Genomic DNA, 21689 nt, shown 5'->3' on the forward strand with positions numbered 1-21689 from the left:
TGAGAGCGACAGACACAGGGAGAAAAACAGAGGGAGAGGAAGAGAATGGGTGCGCCAGGGCTTCCAACCTCTGCAAACAAACTCCAGACACGTGCGCCCCCTTGTGCATCTGGCTAATGTGGGTCCTGGGGAATCGAGCCTTGAACAGGGCCCTTAGGCTTCACAGGCAAGCGCTTAACTGCTAAGCCATCTCTCCAGCCCATTCTCGCCATTCTTAATACTGTTCAGCCCTTTCATTTCTTCCGCTGAACTTACCTAGGGAAGTTAACGTCCCACCAGACAAGCTTGGAGAGGTTCACCAAGATTCTTCCCAGCTGCCTTCGCCGCTCCAGACAGTGGGAAAGCCGAGGCCCGGGGTCCACCCAGGCTGAGGCAGAACCATGAGCCATCACTCGAGGCCAGTGTAAAGCTGTGTGGCCCACTTCATGGATGAGGACAGTAGTTGGTCCTCCTTTCTCGACACTTCCCGAGGGTAGAGAATGAGAGCAGTAACACAAACTCTACTATTTCTCTCTTTAGGGCTCAGACTTTTCTGTCCACTCAAGGGATGCCCTTAGCCACGAGTAGATAGAAAGTGGGGAACTGGGAAGATGTCTCAACAATTAAAGGCATTTGCTTGCAAAGCCTTCCAGCCCAAATGCAATCCCCCAATATCCATATAAAGTCCAACGAACAAAGTGTCACACATGTCTGGAATTCACTTGCAAAATTAGAAATGGCTTGTAAACCTGGTGCGGTGGTGCACACCTTTCATCCCAGCACCCAGGAGGCAGAAGTAGGAGGATCACCATGAGTTCAAGGCCACCCTGAGACTCCATAGTGAATTCCAGGTCAGTCCGGGATAGGGTGAGATCCTACCTCAAAAGAAAAAAAGAATTTGGCTTGTAGTCAAGTACATCCTGAGCCCCAAATATAACTTTGTATCTTTAACGAGCTTTTCACTGGAGGTAGAGCCACTTTGTCCATTTTTGTTGTCCCCTCCACCCCTGACCTGAAAAACAGTAATACAATAGGAACTCACCTCAGCCTCCCCCTCCCGTGCCTGGCCTCGCTCCCAGCCCTCCGCTTTCTCATCCCCATGGCAACAGCCCAATGCTACCCAAGCTCCAGACACAAGCAGGTCTGTCCTCACTTATCTTTGTCATCGAGTAGCACCTCCCACAATTTGGAGTTTCTTTTCTTTGCTGGCGTTCCTACAGGCTTTCCCCAAGGTTAAGTACTCCCTCTGCATTTGCTCTTGTGTGACCTTGAATAAATCTCCCCCTTTCTGGGCTTTAGTGCCTCGTCTGTAAATTGAAGGGCTCTGCTTGAAGGTTTTCGTTCTAAGTCACTTTTCCTCCAATACATGTTCAAGTTGAAACTTACCCATGGTTTGCTGCCCCCCGCCATATATATATATATATATATTTTTTTTGCATGTGCATCGTATGTGTGGTGTAGGGTGTGTGTGTGTGTGGTGTATGCACGTGTGTGTGCTGACGTGGCGTCCCAGGTGTCCCCTGCAGCAGCTGGAGAGAAACATCAGGCGTCCGCCTCCATTGCTCACCTGTTTGTTTTTCTTGGCAACAAAGTCTCGCTGATTTGGGAGCCTGCTGTTCAGGATCCTCAGCAATTCTGCAGTCTCTGCGCTGCCCAGGATGAGGGTGATGGATGTGTGTGGCCATGCCCAGTTATTTACATGGCTTCTAGAGAGTCAAAGTCAGTCTCAGGTGGGCCCCCTGAGGCCTTCATGTCCATGCTTGTACAGGAACTGCACTGAACATCTCTCTATCTCTAGAATTTTTTTTTTTTTTTGTATTTTCCAGGCAGGGTCCCACTCTAGCCCACGCTGACCTAGAACCCATTCTGTAGCCCCAAGCTCGCTTCAAACTCATGGTGATCCTCCTGCTTTAGTGTCTCATGGGCTGGGACTGAAAGCATGCTCCACCACATCCAGCCTAATTTTTTTTTTTTAATTTTGAGACAGAGGGAAATGGAAAGAGAGGAGAGAAATTGGGCGCCCCAGGACCTCTAACCACTGCAAATGAACCCCAGACTCATGTGCTCCCTTGTGCACTTGACTTACATGGGTCCTGGAGAATCAAACCAGGATCCTTTGGCTTTATAGGCAAACGCCTTAACCACTAAGCTATCTCTCCAGCCCTCAGCTTGCTTTTTAATAGGTGAGGGGTGGGTAAGTTATGTACAGACTATTGCCAAATGCTGTTAATTCAACCAAAAGGCATAGTGTTCTGATAAAAAGAAGGGCTCTCTCTCTCAGTACCCTCACTGTTAAGTGAAAGCATGGATAGGATGACTCCTACAGGCTCGACTCTAAAGCCTCATAGCAATATACCTTTGTCTGGGCATTGGTCACTCAAAAACTTAAGCTGGGGCTGGAGAGATGGCTTAGCGTTTAAGACCTGCACCTGTGAAGCCTGAGGACTCAGGTTCCATTCTCCAGGTCCCATGTAAGTCAAGTGCACAAGGGGGCACATGCATCTGGGGTTCATTTGCAGTGGTTAGAGGTCCTGGGGCGCCCACTTTCTCTCTCTCCCTCTCTCCCAAATAAGTAAATACATAAAATGCATTTTTAAAATAAATAATAAAATAAAATAAGTCTTTAGGGAAAAAAAAAAAAGGCAAGCTGAACAGCTATATAACCTTCACATACATCAAGAAGCGAGACCAACGTGGTCTAGTTGGGTCCTGCTACATCTGACCTGAACGGGACATTTCTGAGAATCACTGTGCTTCATCGCTCATGGGTACAAACGCTTCATATTCCTGTGTGTAATACGAAGGGCAAGAGGAAAAGACCAGCAATTATAGCCCGAGAACTAACCTTTCTCTTCCTCTGTCTCCTTATCTGCAATCTGAGCATCACATTATCAACTCAGAGCTGTGAGCCCATTTAAAAACTGTGGCACATAGTAGCTATTCAGTAAATGTCCATTCTCTTCACCACTGAATTTTTTTTTTTTTTTTTTTAATCACTGTGACCAAATACCCAACAAGAAGCAACTTATAGCTGGGTGTAGTGGCACATGCTGGGTGGTGGTGACACACACCTCGAATCCCAGGACTTGGGAGGCAGAGGCAGGAGGATCATTGTGAGTTCAAGGCCAGCCTGAGACTACATAGTGAATTTCAGGTCAGCTTGGGCTAGAGCTAGACACTACCTTGAAAATCAAAAACCAAAGAAAGAAAAGGAAAAAGAAAAAAAAAGTGGGGCCGGAGAGATGGCTCAGTGGTTAAGGCACTTGTCTACAAAGCCTAACAGCCTTGGTTCAATTCCCCAGTACCCAGGTAAAGCCAAATGCACAAAGTTGGGTATGCATTTACAGTGGCTGGAGGCCCTGGCATACTCATTCTGTCTCTCTTCTATATCTCTCTGCTTGCAAATAAAATATTTTAGGGGCTGGGGAAATGGCTTAGTGGTTAAGGCATTTGCCAGCAAAGCCAAAAGACCCAGGTTCAATTCTCCAGGACCCACGTTAGCCAGATGCCCAAGGGGGCGCAGGCGTCTGGAGTTTGTTTGCAGTGGCTAGAGGCCCTGGAGCGCCCATTCTCTCTTTCTCTCTATCTGCCTCTTCTTCTCTCTCTCTCTTAAATAAATAAATAAATAAATAAATAAATAAATAAATAAAATGTTTTAAAATATTTTAGAAGGAGGAGTCATAGTAGTTGTAGAAGAAGAAGAAGAAAAGCAGCAGCAGCAGCAGCAGTCAGGGGCTGTAGAGCTAGCCCAGTGGTTAACGCACTTGCCTGCAAAGGATAACAACCCAGATTCGATTCCCCAGGACCCACATAAAGCCAGATGCGCAAAGTGGTGCAAGTATCTGGAATTCATTTGCAGTAGCTGGAGGCCCTGGTGTGCTCTCTTTCTCTCTCTATCCCTCTCTCATTCTCTGTCTCTCTCTGCTTGGAGGCTCTAGTGTACCCATTCTATCTCTCATCTGTCTCTTCTCTCTCTCCTCTCGCAAATAAATAAAGAGAAGAAGAAAAACAATTTCTGGAAGATTTATTGAGCTTACAGTTCTAGGGAATATACTCACTCAAACTGTTGGTGTTAGGTGTCTCTATCACTCTCCACCTTATTTTTTATTATTTATTTGTTTGTTTGAGATAGAGAGAGGCAGGTAGAGAGAATGGGCATACCAGGGCTTCTAGCATGCACCACCCACCTTATGGATCTGGCTTACAAATCAAACCTGGGTCACTTGGGCTTTGCAGGCAAGCACCTTAACCATTAAGCCATCACTCCAGACCATCCACCTTATTTTTTAATTGAATACAGTTAAATTTTTTATTTATTTTCAAGGAGAAAGAGAGAACCACCATCCCCTGGATCCAGAATTTTCCCTAGTCTGTAGGAGTCTGGAGGACAGCAGCTCAACCAGCCCACCTAACAGGGAAGCCATGGTGGCTCTGCGACAGCAGTCAGGAAACAGAGTTAAATGAATGCTGATGCTCATCAGTCTTTCTGCTCTTTTTATTCAGACCCTGGTCACTGGGATAGTATCACCCACACTTAGGATGGATAGACCCTCCTCAGTTTTCCTGGGAAATGCCCTCAATATGCACAGAGGCATGTCTCTTAGGTGATTCTAAAGCGGATCAAGTTGTCAGTGAAGATTGAACTTCATGAGGGAGGGGCAAGCTGGGGATGGAACCAGAGCCTCCTGCATATCAAGAACATATGATCAAGAACACTAGGAGTCTCATCACAGCTGAGCCTAAGGCAAATGCTTCTGCACTCTCCCCAGAACTACATGCTTGACAAAATCTTAAGAATGGAGCTGGGGAAGTGGCTTAGTGGTTAAGGCATTTGCCTGCGAAGTCTAAGGACCCCAGTTCAATTCCCCAGGACCCACGTTAGCCAGATGCATGAGGGGGCACATGCATCTGGAGTTCATTTGCAGTGGCTAGAGGCCCTGGCATGCCCATTCTCTTTTTCTTTCTTTCTCTCTCTCTCAAATAAATAAATTAATTAATTTAAAAAAAAAAAAGCTAAAGAATGGCTTGGGCCAGGCATGGTTGTGCACACCTTTAATCCCAGCACTTGGGAGGCAGAGGTAGGAGGATCACTGTGAGTTTGAGGCCACTCTGAGAATACAGAGTGAATTCCAGGTCAGCCGAGCTAGAGTGAAACCTTACCTCAAATAACCAAAAGAAAAAAGAATGGCTTGAGGGCTAGAGAGATGGCTTAGTGGTTAAGGCACTTGCCTGCAAAGCCCAAGGACCATGTTCAATTCCCCAGACCCCATATAAGCCAGATGCCCAAGGTGATGCAAGTACAAAGGCAAGCATGCGCACAAGGGGTACACATGTCTGTTGTTCGATTGCAGTGGCTGGAGGCCCTGCCATGCAAATGCTCTCGTTCTCCCTCTCTCTCATGAAGGTGTGTGCCACCACACCCAAGAATGGCTTGAGTGTAGTATTGAGCTTACACAGTACAGTTCTGTCTCAAGTTACGCAGAATTCACAAGGCAGAGCCATTAACTAGGTATCGAAAAGCCAAAGCCAGAGCTTCTGTAGTCTCCAGGTCTGTGAGTGACATGCCTTCTGGGGAGGGTGAAGAGCCAGCTGGTTGAGCTGCTGTCTTCCAGGCTCCCAGCAACTAGAGAAAATCCTGGATCCAGGGGATAGAAGTTCTCTCTCTCTCTTTCTCTGTCTGTCCTTGAAAATAAATAAAAATTTAACATGAAAGCCAGGTGTGTTGGCAGATGTCTTCAATCCCAGCACTCAGAAGGCTGAGGTAGGAGGATTGCCATGATCATGTTCAAGGCCACCCTGAGACTACATAGTGAATTCCAGGTCAGCCTGGGCTAGAGCAAGACTCTACCTAAAAAAACACGAAAAGAAGAAAATAAGGCAGAGAGTGATAGAGACACCTAACATCAATCTGTGACTTCCACGTATCCACACACACATATGTGCACTCACCCACACACAAATATCTATACACACACACACACACACACACACACACACATAAACAGCTGGACTCATCCTTTTGCATTCAACATGGCCCCACATCCCTCCTCACAGAGTGGTCTGAAACCTGCACTGGAGGCTCATGAATGAACATAAGAAAGGCAAAAAAAAAAAAGCCTGAATGTTATTATCAAAATGACCTCTGAAGGGCTGGAGAGATGGCTTAACGGTTAAGGTTCTTGCCTGCGAAGCCAAAGGGTCCCAGTTCCATTCTCCAGGACCCATGTAAGCCAGATGCACAAGGAGGTGCACACATCTGGAGTTCATTTGCAGTGGATGGAGGCCCTGACATGCCCATTCTCTCTCTGTGTCTCTCTCTTCCCCCCCACTTTCTCTCTCTCTAATAAATAAATAAAATATCCTTTAAAAAGTGATCTCTGGGGCTGGAGAGCTGGCTTAGTGGTTAAGCGCTTGCCTGTGAAGCCTAAGGACCCCGTTCGAGGCTCGATTCCCCAGGACCCACGTTAGCCAGATGCATAAGGGGGTGCACGCGTCTGGAGTTCGTTAGCAGTGGCTGGAAGCCCTGGCGTGCCCATTCTCTCCCTCTCTCTCTCTCTCTCTCTCTCTCTCTCTCTCTCTCTCTCTCTCTCTCTCTCTCTCTGTGTGTGTGTGTGTGTGTGTGTGTGTGTGTCTTTCTCTGTCACACTCAAATAAATAAATAAATAAATAAATAATCTATGAAGCCCTCTAAAGAAGCACCTGGAGCCAGGACTGGTGATACACCCCTGTAATCCCAGCATTTGATAGTCTAGGACAGGACAATCATGAGTTTGAGACCAACCTGAGCTATAGAATGAGATCATGCCTCAGAATAAAGTTAAAAGGGGGAGAAGATAAGTGAGGAGGAAGAGAGTTCCTGAACTTCACTTTAAAAACTACTCTCGTGGAACCAGGAGCTACTGAGATGAGGGTGACCAGCTCCACCAGCCCTAGCCAGGTCTAGGACCCCCATCCTGCCAATGAGCAATCATAGTGAACACTTAAGAGACTCAGCCCTCCGTCTCGACATTCCCAGGCTCAGCACGCTCCACTCTGCAGGTTCTGGCCCAGGCTTTTCGGGGGGCAAGGGATACCGCTCAGTGGGGATGTGATCCAGCCAGGGAAGGCCATGTGGCCAGGAGCTAGCTGCCTTTCCTCTTCAAGCCACTTGACCCTGCAGCTATCAAAACTGACCTTCTTTCAAGCGGGACATGGTGGCCTTTAATCCCAGCACTTGGGAGGCAGAAGTAGGAGGATCACCATGAGTTCGAGGCCACCCTGAGACTACATAGTGAATTCCAGGTCAGCCTGGACTAGAGCAAGACCCTACATCGAAAAAAATAAAATAGCCGCGCCCTCCGCGCCGCCTTCGCGGGAGCTGTGCGCGGCCTCCGCGCGGTGGCTGACCGCGGCCGGCGGCTCGCCGCTGCGCCCGCTCGGCCTGAGCGGCATGGCGGCCTCCGCGTGGCTGGAGGCCGGCTTGGCCCGGGTGCTCTTCTACCCGACGCTGCTCTACACCGTGTTTCGAGAGAAGGTGCCCGGCCGGGCGCACCGCGACTGGTACCATCGCATCGATCCCACGGTGCTGCTGGGCGCGCTGCGGCTGCGGAGCATGACGAGCCGGCTGGTGCTGGACGAGAACGTGCGCGGGGTGATCACCATGAACGAGGAGTATGAAACCAGGTTCCTGTGCAACTCCTCCAAGGAGTGGAAGAATGTAGGAGTTGAGCAGCTGCGGCTGAGCACTGTGGACATGACTGGGATCCCCACCTTGGCCAACCTCCAGAAAGGAGTCCAGTTTGTTCTCAAGTACCGGTCACTGGGCCAGTGCGTCTATGTGCATTGTAAGGCTGGGCGCTCCAGAAGTGCCACTATGGTGGCAGCATATCTGATTCAGGTGCACAACTGGAGCCCAGAAGAGGCCGTAAGCGCCATCACCAAGATCCGATCACACATCCACGTCAGACCCGGCCAGTTGGAAGTTCTCAAAGAATTCCACAAGAGTTCTTCAGGGGCAGCAAACAACAACACTGCTGACACAGCCAAGCTGTGAAGTATGTGGATGGGAATGGACTCCACAGCTCTGCTTGAGACAGTTTTACAGGCTCAAAGGGGCTTAAGCCAAGACGTGCCATAACAGAAATGGGTTGAGTAGGGGATAATTTGCTTCCTTTGCCTTCATTTCCTTGAAATAACACTGTGTATGGCTAGAGAGAAGAGATTGTGTGGATAAATCTTTTTTTTTTTTTAATTTGAAAGATACACATAGAGAAAGAGGCAGAGGATGAGTATGGGCACAGCAGGGCTTCCTACCACCGCAAACAAACTCCAGATGCATGTGCCACTTTTTGGATCTGGCTTTATGTGGATACTGGGGAATCTGGGTCCTTTGGCTTGACAGGCAAGTGCCTTAACTGCTAAGCCATCTCTCCAGCCCACCTATAATGTTTTGATCACAATTCACCCCCATTACCTTCTCACCTTCCTCCCTCCTGCTAAGCAGCTTTTCCTTCCCAACATGTCCTCTCTCACTTTCATGAAAGTCTATTTTTGGAAACTTACAGAATTTAGTTAGAGTTGCATGCATGGGGATGGCAGGTACAGTAGTTACACCACTAAAGATGACTCCTTTCCCACTAGCTCTTATTTTCTTGACTAGAATGAAAGAAATATTAATTTTAAAAAGTTTAAAAATAAATAAAATAAAATAACTGCCTTTCTCTAAAGATCAAGAGCTGATGGGCTTCATGTTCATAGTCTAGGAAAAGGCTTGGACCCTAGACAGAAGCAGGCCCAGGCCTTTGAGCAGACGGATGGAATATTTAGGGGAGATGGCGTCTTCATTCCTCAGCACAAAGAGAACTACCTTTGAATTACAAATATGTCTCCTTTGGGGTTTTTGTCCCCTCTGGGTTCCTTCCTTTGCTTCCTTCTGTTAAATATGCTGTCTCTTCTGCTCTCCCAACATAGCTCCGCCCCTCATAGGGTGAAAGCGTATGCCACAGAAAGCATGTGTTTAAGATTTACTCAGCTTTGCTGAGGTGGTGGCACACGCCTTGCCACAAATAAGCAGCAAGAAAATTGAGTAAATTTTTGTTTGTTTGTTTTTCCAGGGTAGGGTCTCACTCTAGCTCAGGCTGACCTGGAATTCACTATGTAGTCTCAGTCTGACCTCGAACTTTACAGCGATCCTCCTACCTCTGCCTCCCGAATGCTGGGATTAAAGGCGTGTGCCACCACGCCCATCTTACTCAATTTTAATTATGAAGATATGGTACATTTATACAATGGAGTCTTTCTATTCAGCAGTAAAGAAAAATGAAATTTTCAGGGAAATAATCCATTTTATTCATAGTATAATCTGGAAAGGTTACACTAAGTGAGGTAACCTAAGCCCAGAAAGTCAAATGCCACATGTTCTCTCTCATCTGTGGATCCTGGCTACAAGTTTTTACATATGTATGTGAGTTGGAGTAAAAGGCAACAGTGGAGGCCAGGAAGCTGGAAAGGGGCATGAGAAAAGGAGGAGAAGGGAGAGCTTAAGGTGAGGGTATTGTAAATATGTAAGTAGAGAGTCAGATTACTGGGGGTGGAAGAGTCTAAGTGGGTTAACCAAATTTCAAGATGATATGAATAAGCCATACGGAAACTACTTCTTTGCTAGCCAATAATATATATGTTAAAAGAGAGAGAGAGAGGACGAGCGTGGTGGCGCACACCTTTAATCCCAGCACTCGGGAGGCAGAGGTAGGAGGATCGCCGTGAGTTCGAGGCCACCCTGAGACTACATAGTGAATTCCAGGTCAGCCTGAGCCAGAGTGAGACCCTACCTCAAAAAATAAAAAATAAAAAAAGAGAGAGAGAGAGTGGACGAGTGTGGTGGCATGCTCCTTTAATCCTAGCACTTGGGAGGCAGAGATAGGAGGTTCACCGAGAGTAGAGGCCACCCTGAGACTACATAGTGAATTCCTGGTCAGCCTATGCTAGAGTGAAACCCTACCTCAAAAACCAAAAAAGTAGAGAGGGGGAGAGAGACAGGTGTATGTACGGGTGAAGTATTCTGTGGACTTGAATAATGGTATGCCCAGAAGCCATAGATTATTATTAGAAAAATTTCAGTGCCTTCCAGTGAGTTTGTTGGCCAGGGAGGTCCCTGATGCCCCCAAAACATAACACACCATCGCCAAAGCTCTTGGTTGTCCACCGGAATTATATGGTAAGACCTATTGCTGAAGACTCCACATGCTTGGGCTGCAGGTCACTGAGAAATCAAGCTGGAGCTGAGCTGAAAACCTCCTCCCTGTTGACCAGCTGTCAGAAAGGTGGAAACAGCATGTAGCCCTGTGGGAGAGAGAAGTCATCAATGTTGTTAAACAGTGGTGTACCTTGCAAGCCTTAAGGCTGGCCAGCCAGGCCAAGTATGCCAACTGGTACAACAGTGGTAAGCCTGTTATGGGGGAAAATAACTGCTCTCTAGTTGGACTGGAGGCTGTTCCACAAGAGGGAATACTGGAGGACCACTTCACAGGAGGGAATACATGCCTGCTACTGAAAACCTAATTAAAAGACTATGGCTGGGGAAGTCATAAGCCCTAGGAGAGTAACTACTGCTATTGTCTGGCTAAATGCATATATTATGCCCACCAAACTGTTCTCTAAGAATTTACGTTTATGACCATATATTAATGCTACTCTCACTTTCGGATGGCCTCTAACCATTGCAAACAAACTCCAGATGCACATGCCCCTTGTGCATCTGGATTACGTGAGTCCTGGGGAACTGAACCTGGGCCCTTTGGCTTCGCAGGCAAATGCTTTAACCGCTAAGCCATCTCTCCAGCCCGAAAATAAAATACTTTTTAAAACAGAAATTCAAGGTCATCCTCAGGTACACAGTGAGTTCAGCCAGCATGGGATATAAGAAAGGCTTCTCTGCATAGTGTGAGGACAAAAATAAAACGACATCAAAAGACAAGGACAGTTGGGAAGAAGCAGAGGTTCGGTGGAGGGGAGATAGAGGAGGGGGCAAATAAAGTAGAGGGAGATCAGAGTCAGGGTCAATTGTGTATATGTATGAAAGTTATCAATAAAAAGTTTAGAAAGGAGCTGGCATGGTGGTGCATGCCTTTAATCCCAGCACTCAGGAGGCTGAGATAGGAGGATTGTCGCGAGTTTAAGGGCAGCCTGGAGCTACAAAGTGAGTTCTGGGTCTGCCTGGGCTAAAGTGAGACCCTGTCTCAAAAAAAGAATCCTTCCAAGACCTGTACTTGGCTAATGGTCCTGTCACCCACAATTGGTGGGCAGCTGGCTTTCCCATGGACCTTAGGAGGCATATCCCTTAAAGCTGCCTCGACTGCAGCCCCTCTCTTCCCATTGCCTCCTGAGGCTCCTGGTTCCTGCACAGCAATTGGAAAAGAGGGTGGTGATCTGAGCTCCCCAACCACATCGCCATCACACACCTGGCTTCCTCTGCTGATGTCCACAGTCACTGCCTGTGCCTTTAAGAACTGCCGCAGGGTGCCAGGGTCTTGACCTCAGCATCCTCAGCTGAGTTGGATTAAGGATCATTCCGTGCCTTTGCGAATTCCTTCTTGCATCGGTTCCCTCCCCCCATGGAGACAAGAAACCTGGAGAACCAACTATTCTGCCAAAGGCAGCCCGAGAGCTGACCAGCTTGGTAGCCCTAGGAAGTAGAGGCTGCCCCTTTGATAAGGGCCTTGGGGCCAGGGAGTGGGCCCTCAGTGGTCTTGGGCTGCCTACAGAGACTCCAGAAAGCCATGCAGAACCGTGGACCATGAAGGACTACTCAGATGTCAAGCTCTGTGCAGAGGCAACCGAGTTGAACAAGGTAAGTCACGTATGGAACCGCCTTCCCAAGCCGCAGTGCCCCCAGAGGACCTGCGGGGCCTCAGCCTTCAAGCCTCTGCCTTCCAGACGGAGTTCTGCAATCCTGCTTTTGAGCCTGAAGCAGGGCCTTCTTGCCCTGCACCAGCCTTGCAGCAAGATGTCAGCAGCAGCAGCAGCCTCCAAGCTTCCTGGCAGGGTAACTGTCTCAGGGGGTGGGCTGGAGATAGGAAAGGGCCCAAGAGCTAAGAATGGTGGGAGTGATGCCCAAAGGAGAGGCTCTCGAGAGCTCACCGTGATCACCCACAGCCCGGCGACCTGCGGGCTTGCCACCAGACTGCCATTTCTCCTGGCTCTGCATCCTGCTACTCACTGGCCTGCTGATCCTACTGCTGGGGCTACTGGTCACCATCGTCCTGGCCCGTACGTATCCAGCCTGCTTGGGAGAAGGACTTTGCAGACAGACTCCAGAATCAGCACCTCTGAATGCTGCTCCTCCCTCCTCCTGCCCGCAGAGTTGAAGGCTGAACCCCTCTCCAGGGCCACTGAGAGACCACTGCCCACCCGAGGCCTCACCACCAGCACCATCCCTAGCACCACCATCACCACCACCTCCCTGGCAGCCACAGGGCAGCAGGAGGCTGGTGTGAGCCCCACCCACCAGGGTAGTGAGTACTGAGGGAAGTTCTTCTGGAGAAAACCCAAGATGGCTGTGGGGAGGAAAGGCAGAGAAGAACTACCTTGTTGGGTGGGGAGGGGGAGGCTCTTTCCTTTTGACCTCTGAACTCTAACCTCCATCCCTGCAGCCTGTGGGGGTCTTCTTCCTGGCCCAAGGGGCGTCTTCAGCAGCCCCAACTATCCAGACCCTTACCCACCCAGCAGCCGCTGTGTGTGGCACATTCAGGTGCCTGCGGAGCTCACTGTGCAGCTCAAGATTGAATCCCTAGGCATGGAAGGTGTGGCCTCCTGTCTTTTTGATCGCTTGGAGATCTCCCCAGAGCCTGCGGGCCCACTCCTCAGGTGGGTCTCTCCACCCTCAGGAGGTCCCACCCTGTCTGAAGGGTTGACCTCTGGCCCGTCCCTGCCTCACTTTACTATGAGGCCTAGGGAAGGTCAGGTCCCCTCTCTGACCAGTTCCTTACCTGAGCTCAAAGCATAAGCACCCCAGCCTGGCTTCTTTCAGGGTGTGTGGAAGGGTGCCTCCCCCGACACTCAACACCAACACCAGCCGTCTCCGCATACACTTCGTCTCGGACAGCAGCGTGGAAGGATCTGGTTTCCAGGCCTGGTACCAGGCTGTTGCACCTGGGCATTGTGAGTGACTTCCCATCATGTCTCCGACTGCTTCTCCTCCAGCCATCCCCAGCACTGGAAAAAGAGGTGGAGACTCCGGGGACCCTGACTTCAGTGCCGTGTCCCCCCCTCTCCAGGGAGCTGTGCCCACAATGAGTTCCACTGTGACCAGCTCCTGTGCCTGCTGCCTGACTCGGTGTGTGATGGTTTTGCCAACTGTGCTGATGGCAGTGATGAGGCCAACTGCAGTGCCAAGATGCCTGGTATGGAACCTGCCAGGGACGAGGCGGGCAGAGTCTGTATTTAGGCTTCTGACCCAGGTTCAGGTTCTGGCCCAGTCCTGAACCTCAGTGCTCCCAACCGCACCCTCCCCCACTCATACTTGCTTGCCTGGCCACTCATGAACCCTCTGGCCCTTCTGCAGGGTGTGGAGGGAATCTGACTGGGCTCCAGGGCACATTCTCTACTCCCAACTACCCACAGCAGTACCCTCACCAACAGGTAAGTGCATTCCCCATGGGAACTGGTATCGCACCCCCAGGGGCACCAGATTACCCAGGCAAATGTGATTGGGAGCAGCATAGAAGATACTGTCTTACACCTGGGAAAGTCAGAGGCCAAGCAGGCCAGAAGAAAATATTATAAAAGTACCAACTGCATACCCAGGTATTTCCATGCAGGACAAATTTATCCATCTTTGAAACCAGACAAGTATTAAGAAGGCTGCCTCCTTTAGGTCTCACTAGGTAGTTCCAAGTCTGGCCCAGAACTCAGGGGATCCCTCTGCCTCAGCCTCCTGGATGCTAGGATTATAAGCATGAGTCCCCATGCCATGTCAGGCCTTTTTCCCCCTTTGGCTATGCTGGGATCAACCCCAGGACCTTGAACATATTAGGAAAGTGCTTAACCATTGAACTATATTCCCCAGCCCTTTTTTTTTTTTTTTTTGAGATGGTCTCCCTATTTAGTTCAGGTTGCCCTGTAACTTGATACATAGTTAGAGCTGAACTTGAATTCTCAATCCCTGTGCCTTTGCCTCCCAAATGCTGAAATTATAGTGAGCCACAATGCCTGGCTGGCCTTTGTGATTTTATTTAAATATTTTATTTACTGGGCTGGAGAGATGGCTTAGCAGTTAAGGCACTTGTCTGTAAAGCATAAGGACCCATGTCTGACTTTCCAGATCCCACGTAAGCCAAATGCACAGGGTCACACATGCACACAAGATGGTGCATGTATCTGGAGTTCATCTGCAGCAGCTGGAGGCCCTGGCATGCCAATTCTCTAATTCTCTCTCATTAAAAAAATACAAAAAAAAAAATTATTAAGCCAGGCCTGGTGGTTCACGCCTTTAATCCCAGCACTTGGGTGGCAGAGGTAGGAGGATCACCATGAGTTCAAGGCCACCGTGAGACTACACAGTGAATTCCAGGTCAGTCTGGGATAGAGTGAGACCCTACCTTGAAAAAAATAAAAAACAAACAAAAATGTATTTATTTATTTTTTTTTTTATTTGGGAGAGAGAAACAGAGAAAATGGGCATGCCAGGATCTCTAACCACTGCAAATGAGCTCCAAATGCATGTGCTATCATGTGCATCTGGCTTTACGTGAGTCCTGGGGAATCGAACTTGGGTCCTTCCGCTTTGCGTTTAAGTGCCTGCTAAGCCATCTCCCCAGACCCGACTTTAAAAAGGCACTAATGATGGAAGTGAGGTGGGCAGCATCGACCTACTCTGACCAGTCTGCTCTGGGCAAAGAAGCCCCCTGGGCACCTAGGTTGGGACAAAAGGTACTCATGACTATTCCATCTGTGCTCTCTCTCCCCCAGCTTTGTGCCTGGCACATCTCAGTGCCTACCGGTCAGGGCATAGAACTACAGTTCCACAACTTCAGCCTGGAAGCACAGGACGAATGCAAGTTTGACTACGTGGAGGTTTATGAGGCCAGCAGCTCGGGGGCCCTCAGCCTCCTGGGCAGGTAAGAGGAGCCCTGAGCAGTCGGTCCTCTGCAGGCACACGGGACCAGTCCCCCAACACGTGGGCCCAACTGAGTCCTCAGCCTCATTGTCCTTCTACTGCTCCAAGCCAGAGGTTTCTTCTCTGTCACCCTAAAATGGTATGTGCTTTCTCAACTCAAAGCCTTCCCCTACTCTGCCCACCCTGCAGAGCCTCTGCCCCACCCCAAGGCCCCCTGAGGCATCTCATCTCAGAGTGGCTCAAGTTCAAGTCATTTAATTTAATTTAATTTAATTTTTTTTTTTCAAGGTAAGGTCTCATTGTAGCCCAGGCTGACCTGGAATTCACTCTGTATTCTCAGGGTGGCCTTGAAGTCATGACAATTCTACCTCTGCCTCCCAAGTGCTGGGATTAAAGGCATGCATCCCCATGCTTGGCTCAAGTCATGTAATTTTTATTTATTTGGGGGAGAGAAAGAGAGAGGCAGAGACAGAGAAGAGGGAGAGAATGGGCATGCCAGGGTTTTCAGCCACTGTAAACAAATTCCAGATGCACGTACCACCTTGTACATCTGGCTTACGTGAGTACTGGGGAATCGAACCTAGGGTCTTTGGCTTCGCAGCCAAACACCTTAACTGCTAAGCTGTCTCTCCAGCCCTCAAGACATTTAATACTTTGTCTACTAAATAGGTGTGTCCTCTTCACCAGACCCTAGACTTTGTGAGTCAGTGGCCTTGTCTCCATCAGCCCTGGCATGGCCCAGACCCCCATGACTCCTCTCTGCTCTGGACAGGTTCTGTGGAGCAGAACCACCGCCCGACGTCATCTCCTCACATCACCAGCTGACTGTGCTCTTTAGGACCGATCATGGCATCAGCAGCAGAGGCTTCTCAGCCACCTACCAGGCCTTCAATGCCACACAGAGTAGGTGCCCCTGGGCAAAAGAGCATGGGTAGCAGAGGCATCTCTGTGGGACATCAAAGAGACCCTGAAGAGCACTGGGTACAGGCATGTCCTACGGTTCTGTCATGTTCCTGTGCCCACAGACCCTTGTGTGCCCAGGGAGTTCTGCCAGGATGGAGGATGTAAGGATCTGCAGTGGGTTTGTGATTTGTGGAGAAACTGCACAGGTGATGACAATAATTGCAGCAACCCCTTGATCCCGCCCCCAGGTAAGGAACCTGCCCCATGCTATCTTGAGCAGAGTCGGCAGGCAGGGTAGGCGGTGCCCAAACTCAGAGAAACCCTACCACATTCTTCCTCATATCCTTTTGCTTCATCCCTGATAGGAGTATGACTGAGCCTCACCCTGCTAACCCTGGGGCCACTTCAGAGAGTGCTGGGAGGAGATGACACTTAGCACCCCCAAAAGGACATGGGAATTTAGCAGTTAATGATTGGGGCTTTGAGAATCAGCCACCTTGTAACTCAGCATCCTTCTCTAACAGCCTATTTCAAAGATACTGAAATCTCCCCCACACACACACCAGAAGTACGGTCTTGCTCTAGCTCAGGCTGACCCAGGATTCACTATGTAGTCTCAGGCTGGCTAGTTTTTGGTTGTTTTTTTTTTTCGAGGTAGAGTCTCACTCTAGCCCAGATTGACCTGGAATTCACTCTGTATTCTCAGGATGTCCTCAAACTCATAGCGATCCTCCTACCTCTGCCTCCCAAGTGCTGGGATTAAAGGTGTGCACCAGCACACAGGGCCAGATAATGAGATTTTTACACAGAACCAGGAGTTTCTTCCTTGTACCCAAGGGTCCCCGCAAATGAGGATGTCCATATTCCTTGAGATCAAATAGGGGCCTGCATGAGGCCCAGGGATGGCAAACGCAGGTTCTCAAGGACAGCAGTGCTCCTTGGCCAGCTCCATCTGTAGAAACAAGGACCCAGAGCCAGGCAGTGCCTTGTCCCCACAGTAACCCTCCTTTTTGCAGAGCTGTCCTGCGAACCTATCCAGGTAGAGATGTGCCTTGGACTGAGCTACAACACCACGGCCTTCCCTAACATCTGGGTGGGCATGGCCACCCAGGGGGAGGTGGTAGATGTCCTCAGAGGCTACAAGGTACTGGGACAGAGGGAGAAAGAAAAAGGGAGGCCACAGGAAGCAGAGGAAAAGCCTGGGGACAGAACTCCTGAAGGACCTTTTTCTCCCTCAGAGTCTAACAAGTCTACCTTGCTACCAGAACTTCCGGAGGCTTCTGTGCGGGCTACTTGTGCCACACTGTACCTCACTGGGCAGCATCCTGCCCCCTTGCCGCTCCGTCTGCCAGGAGGCAGAGCGCCAGTGCCAATCTGGCCTGGCACTACTGGGAACCCCCTGGCCCTTCAATTGCAACAGGCTGCCTGAAGCAGCCGGCCTGGAAGCTTGTGCCCAGCCCTGACCTGAAGCCAGTCCTTACCCTCTGCCCAGTCTCCTCTGCTTGTATAGAAAGCATGTGGAAAATCAAGGGAGGGGTAACCTGTGCACTGGCCTCTACCCATCCTTTCTGTGGCCTCCTAGAGAGAAGTCCTTAATCCCTGGCTAAAGGAAGTTCCCATCTTCCTGTCCCTTTATTTGCCAAATGGGCCCCAGGCCACAGTCCTGGCTTCCCACTATGCCATTGGACAGTGGAATGTGCTTCCCCATCCAAGTCTCTGACCCTTATTTCTACCTTCTGCTTTTTAAAGTTCACTGTCACCTGCCCGGCAGCTTTTTCATTTAGTCCACAAAACTGTACTGAGTGCCTAATGATGTGGCAGCCCCTCCTCTAAACCTGGGGATCCCGTTGACTCTGCTTTGGGAACTCTCACCCTCTCCCCACCCCCTCCGCCGGCTCTCTGCTGGTCCAGTTCTCTCCTAACCCCCATCACACTGGCTTTAACCTCGGTCTAGATCACTGCCTCATCCCTCCCCATCCCGGGAAAAGGAGGAGCTCTGATCTCACAGTTCAGCCTCTCAGGGTGCCGCAGGCTCAAATCTCTCCCCCCTCCTTCCTCCCTCCCCCCAACCCAAACTTTGGCTGGCCGCCGGGCTACACCACGAGTTATTTCCCTGCTATTTCCCAGCCCCAGAGTTCTTGGCCCCCGAACAACTGGTTTCCTCTTGGAGTCTGGGAGGCGCAGAGCGGAGCGGGCAGGGAGCTGACCCTGAGCGGCGAAGCCAGTGGCGAGGGCAGGGGGGCACCTGGCTTGGGAGAAGTGCTTGGAATAAGGGCTGGGCCGGCTGGAGGGTCCGGACTAGCGAGTGATCGATCCCAAGAAAGCCACCAAGAGAGAGAGCGTCTGGGGGCGCTGGGGAGCCGGGTGGGGGTGAGTCTGGCAGAGGCGGGGTAGAGGAGAGAGCCTGGGCCCCGGCTTGGGTGGGGAGGGAGAGAGGGAGGAAGGACAGCTCTGGGAATTCTGATCTGGGACACCCCCTTCGTCACCAAGTGGCCGCTCAGCCTCTGGGACCCGCTGCACTGCCGGGTGGGGTGGGGGGTTGGAAAGGTTTCTGGATCCCGACTCCAGACCTGCCCAGCCCACAGACTACAAGACGACCCTGGAGTTCGGGTTCCCAGTGCCAGCATCATGAGACGGCTCGTCGCCCTGCTGCTCCTGGGCCTGGCGACTGGCTCGCCCCCCCCACTGGACGACAACAAGATCCCCAGCATGTGTCCAGGGCAACCTGGCCTTCCTGGGACACCAGGCCACCATGGCAGCCAGGGTCTGCCAGGTCGTGACGGCCGCGATGGCCGAGACGGCCCACCCGGATCTCCAGGCGAGCGAGGCGAGGCCGGGAAGCCTGGTGAGACAGCTGTTGGTGGCGATCTTTGGGGGGTACCTCGGCTGCTCCGACGCCCGCCCATCCCGCAGGCGTGGAGACTCCCGCCAGGGGACGCTGCGCACCCCGTCACGGCAGTCTGCGCTGGCAGGGCGGGGCGGGGCGGGGCGGGGCGGGGTGGAGGGAGGGAGTCAGAGCTCCTGGGTCCCTCTGCCCAGCCCTTCGCATCTGCCCCGGAGAGCCCTAGCCGAGGAGGCGGAGGGTCCTTGCAGGCCCCTTCTGCGGCGTGACCAGGCTGCTAACTCACCCCCCTTCCCCGCAGGACTGCCGGGGCCGCGTGGGGAGCCCGGGCCGCGGGGAGAGGCGGGCCCCGTGGGAGCTGCGGGGCCTGCGGGCGAGTGCTCCGTGCCCCCGCGCTCCGCCTTCAGTGCCAAGCGTTCCGAGAGCCGGGTGCCTCCGCTCGCCGACGCGCCCCTACCCTTTGATCGAGTGCTGTTGAACGAGCAGGGACATTACGATGCCACCACTGGCAAGTTCACCTGCCAGGTGCCTGGCGTCTACTACTTCGCTGTGCATGCCACGGTCTACCGGGCCAGTTTGCAGTTCGATCTGGTCAAAAACGGAGAGTCCATCGCCTCTTTCTTCCAATTTTTCGGGGGGTGGCCCAAGCCAGCCTCACTCTCGGGGGGCGCCATGGTAAGGCTGGAACCAGAGGACCAGGTGTGGGTGCAGCTGGGCGTGGGGGATTACATTGGCATCTATGCCAGTGTCAAGACAGACAGCACCTTCTCTGGATTTCTGGTCTATTCCGACTGGCACAGCTCCCCAGTCTTCGCTTAGTGCCCACTGGACTACCGAGAGCGGGCTTTTGCTCCTAGAGGTGGATGTAACACTGATACCACACACCCGGAGGGCTGGTCCCCCCTGATAATTGTGAATGAGAAACAGGGAATGGACTGTTTGAGGTCAGGGCGGGCAGCATGGGGGCAGCGGCTGGATTTCTACCCAAGACTAAATAAGGCACTGTGCTGCTCTGACAAGCGTGGGTCTCCAGGGAGCCTTGGCCAGGGATTCGCCAAGGTGAAATGGATGTTTCCTTCCTAGTCCTCTGCCCCTCAGGGTCCTCAACTCCATCTTTCCTGCTCCCAGGGCAGACCCTTTTCTCGAGGTCACTCAATAAACTTCAAAAAAAAAAAAAAAAATCCCACTGGCTTCAGCCTTTCTTCTGAGGGTGATTGGAGGGAATGGAAACCGTGGGGAAGAGATACAGGAAGTGAGCCGAGCAGAATGAGGCTGCTTCACGGAGCTATCAGCTGATGTGGAGGTTGTAAATGGCATTTGACTGGGGGTACCCCCTCCTGATTTGGGGTTCTGGCCACCTAGACAAGAAAGCACCATTTTCTAACCCAAAAACCAGAGGGCAGCTGCCTTTGTCACACATACCAGTGTCTGAGCCAACAACAAAAAAGCCTGAGGGCTGGGGAGATGGCTTAGCGGTTAAGGCGCTTGACTGAGAAGCCTAAGGACCCAGGTTCGATTCCCCAGTATCCATGTAAGCCAGCTGCACAAGGTGGCACATGCGTGTTGAGTTCATTTGCAGTGGCTGGAGGCCCTAGAGTGCCCATTCTCTCTCTAGTAAATAAAACTTTAAAAAAGGAAAAAGATTTTCACTCATGGCTGATCTGACTTCTTGCCTGGTCCCTAGGTAAGTGGAAAGCTATTATTGTCACCACCTCCACCCATGTTGAATGAAGTGTCCCAGCAGACCAGACATGAGTAGTTTCCGATATGACCAGAAGAGGGCGTGCCAACTCTAAGATGCAGCAACAACTGTGGGTTAGCTGAAGGACTGAACTTCTAGGGGTGGCTGAGGGGAGAAAGTATATTAAGGGCTGCCAAAGGAATTCCAGATGGGGGTGGAGAAAAGAGGGTCCTTAGCTCCCAGCTCAGGAAGTTTATCTTCCCGCATAAAATGTTTACTCCCCACATTAAACAGAGACTGGAAGGAGCCAGGCCTCTCCTCCTCGGCTCCTTCTCCAGGGCTGGGGGAAGGGAAGAAAAGCCCAAACTCTGAGTCAGGCCTCTGAAGTGGAGATGCTGGGCATTGCTTGAGTGGGCCAAACCATTAAGTCTAAGGCCGTCCACAAGCCCCCTGGAGGCTCACCTCCTGTGACATGCAAAGGTGGAGGGGCCTCTTCTGGGTTTCTTCAGGACCCACCCATCTCTTCTCTTCCAAGACAGTCCCAGGCATTGTGTTCCTAGAGGTACCATACAATTATGTTGGCCAAGTGAGGGCAGCTGTGGTCAACCGGCACCAGACTCCCTGTGCCCTAGACAGACCTCGCAGCCCCCAGGCTAAAGGAGTGAGCTGTACTCACAAGTGTGGGGATCCCAGGTCACATGTTCCCCTCTGGGTCTTCTGCCCCCCTCGGTCCTCAATTCCATGTCTCCTGCTCCTAGGCTCCACCAAGAGGTCCCACAGCCACACTGCAGCCCATCAAAGCACCAGCCTCGGGCAAGAGACAAAAATTAATGGTTCCCCTAAGAACCAGAGAGCGGTCAGGCAGCAGGGCCCCAAGTGCACTTCTGGAAAGAAAAGGAAAGCAAGAAAGGCTGACTCAAGGGGTAAGAAGCTCACAATGGACTCCACAAAGACTGCTGTTTAAAAAAAATTTTTTTAAAGTAAGGGGGGGGACTGGAGAGATGGCTTAGCGGTTAAGCGCTTGCCTGTGAAGCCTAAGGACCCCGGTTCAAGGCTTGGTTCCCCAGGTCCCAGTTAGCCAGATGCACAAGGGGGCGCATGCATCTGGAGTTCGTTTGCAGAGGCTGGAAGCCCTGGCGCGCCCATTCTCTCTCTCTCCCTCTATCTGTCTTTCTCTCTGTGTCTGTCGC

The 21689-nt window shown here is 51.2% G+C and overlaps 3 protein-coding genes across 4 annotated transcripts; all 3 read left to right on the forward strand.

Annotated features, from left to right (window-relative positions):
• The first annotated feature begins 7393 nt into the window (after window positions 1-7393).
• LOC123459438 (phosphatidylglycerophosphatase and protein-tyrosine phosphatase 1-like) lies at window positions 7394-8011 on the forward strand. Its single transcript, XM_045146060.1, has one exon. It carries the CDS (start codon window positions 7409-7411, stop codon window positions 8009-8011), a length of 603 nt encoding a protein of 200 aa, XP_045001995.1. The 5' UTR covers window positions 7394-7408.
• Window positions 8012-11616: 3605 nt separating this feature from the next.
• LOC101615002 (membrane frizzled-related protein) lies at window positions 11617-17957 on the forward strand. 2 transcript variants are annotated; one of them, XM_004667364.2, is made up of 13 exons: window positions 11617-11806; window positions 11893-12001; window positions 12112-12225; window positions 12318-12470; window positions 12609-12822; window positions 12986-13116; window positions 13233-13358; window positions 13520-13596; window positions 14926-15074; window positions 15846-15976; window positions 16099-16224; window positions 16993-17120; window positions 17215-17957. In XM_004667364.2, exons 1-13 carry the CDS (start codon window positions 11753-11755, stop codon window positions 17437-17439), a joined length of 1737 nt encoding a protein of 578 aa, XP_004667421.2. In that variant the 5' UTR covers window positions 11617-11752; the 3' UTR covers window positions 17440-17957. The 2 variants fall into 2 exon arrangements, with proteins under 2 accessions (XP_004667421.2, XP_045002538.1); XM_045146603.1 differs by having other exon boundaries at window positions 12318-12467.
• A 171-nt stretch (window positions 17958-18128) lies between these two features.
• On the forward strand, window positions 18129-19987 carry C1qtnf5 (C1q and TNF related 5). The gene is made up of 3 exons (XM_004667366.2): window positions 18129-18346; window positions 18555-18821; window positions 19120-19987. The coding sequence occupies exons 2-3, from the start codon at window positions 18605-18607 to the stop codon at window positions 19635-19637; spliced, it is 735 nt and encodes a 244-aa protein (XP_004667423.2). The 5' UTR covers window positions 18129-18346; window positions 18555-18604; the 3' UTR covers window positions 19638-19987.
• Window positions 19988-21689: the final 1702 nt, after the last annotated feature.

Source organism: Jaculus jaculus, chromosome 3 (assembly GCF_020740685.1).
Source record: "Jaculus jaculus isolate mJacJac1 chromosome 3, mJacJac1.mat.Y.cur, whole genome shotgun sequence".
NCBI classification, from domain to species: Eukaryota; Metazoa; Chordata; class Mammalia; order Rodentia; family Dipodidae; genus Jaculus; species Jaculus jaculus.

Bases quoted from the DNA above. Each gene is read 5' to 3' on its own strand.
- LOC123459438 (XM_045146060.1), top strand. From the start codon at position 7,409: ATGGCGGCCTCCGCGTGGCTGGAGGCCGGCTTGGCCCGGGTGCTCTTC.
- C1qtnf5 (XM_004667366.2), top strand. From the start codon at position 18,605: ATGAGACGGCTCGTCGCCCTGCTGCTCCTGGGCCTGGCGACTGGCTCG. The intron at 18,822-19,119 runs GTGAGACAGCTG...CCTTCCCCGCAG, and splicing joins AGGCGAGGCCGGGAAGCCTG to GACTGCCGGGGCCGCGTGGG.
- LOC101615002 (XM_004667364.2), top strand. From the start codon at position 11,753: ATGAAGGACTACTCAGATGTCAAGCTCTGTGCAGAGGCAACCGAGTTG. The intron at 15,977-16,098 runs GTAGGTGCCCCT...CTGTGCCCACAG, and splicing joins GGCCTTCAATGCCACACAGA to ACCCTTGTGTGCCCAGGGAG. The intron at 17,121-17,214 runs GTACTGGGACAG...TTTCTCCCTCAG, and splicing joins ATGTCCTCAGAGGCTACAAG to AGTCTAACAAGTCTACCTTG.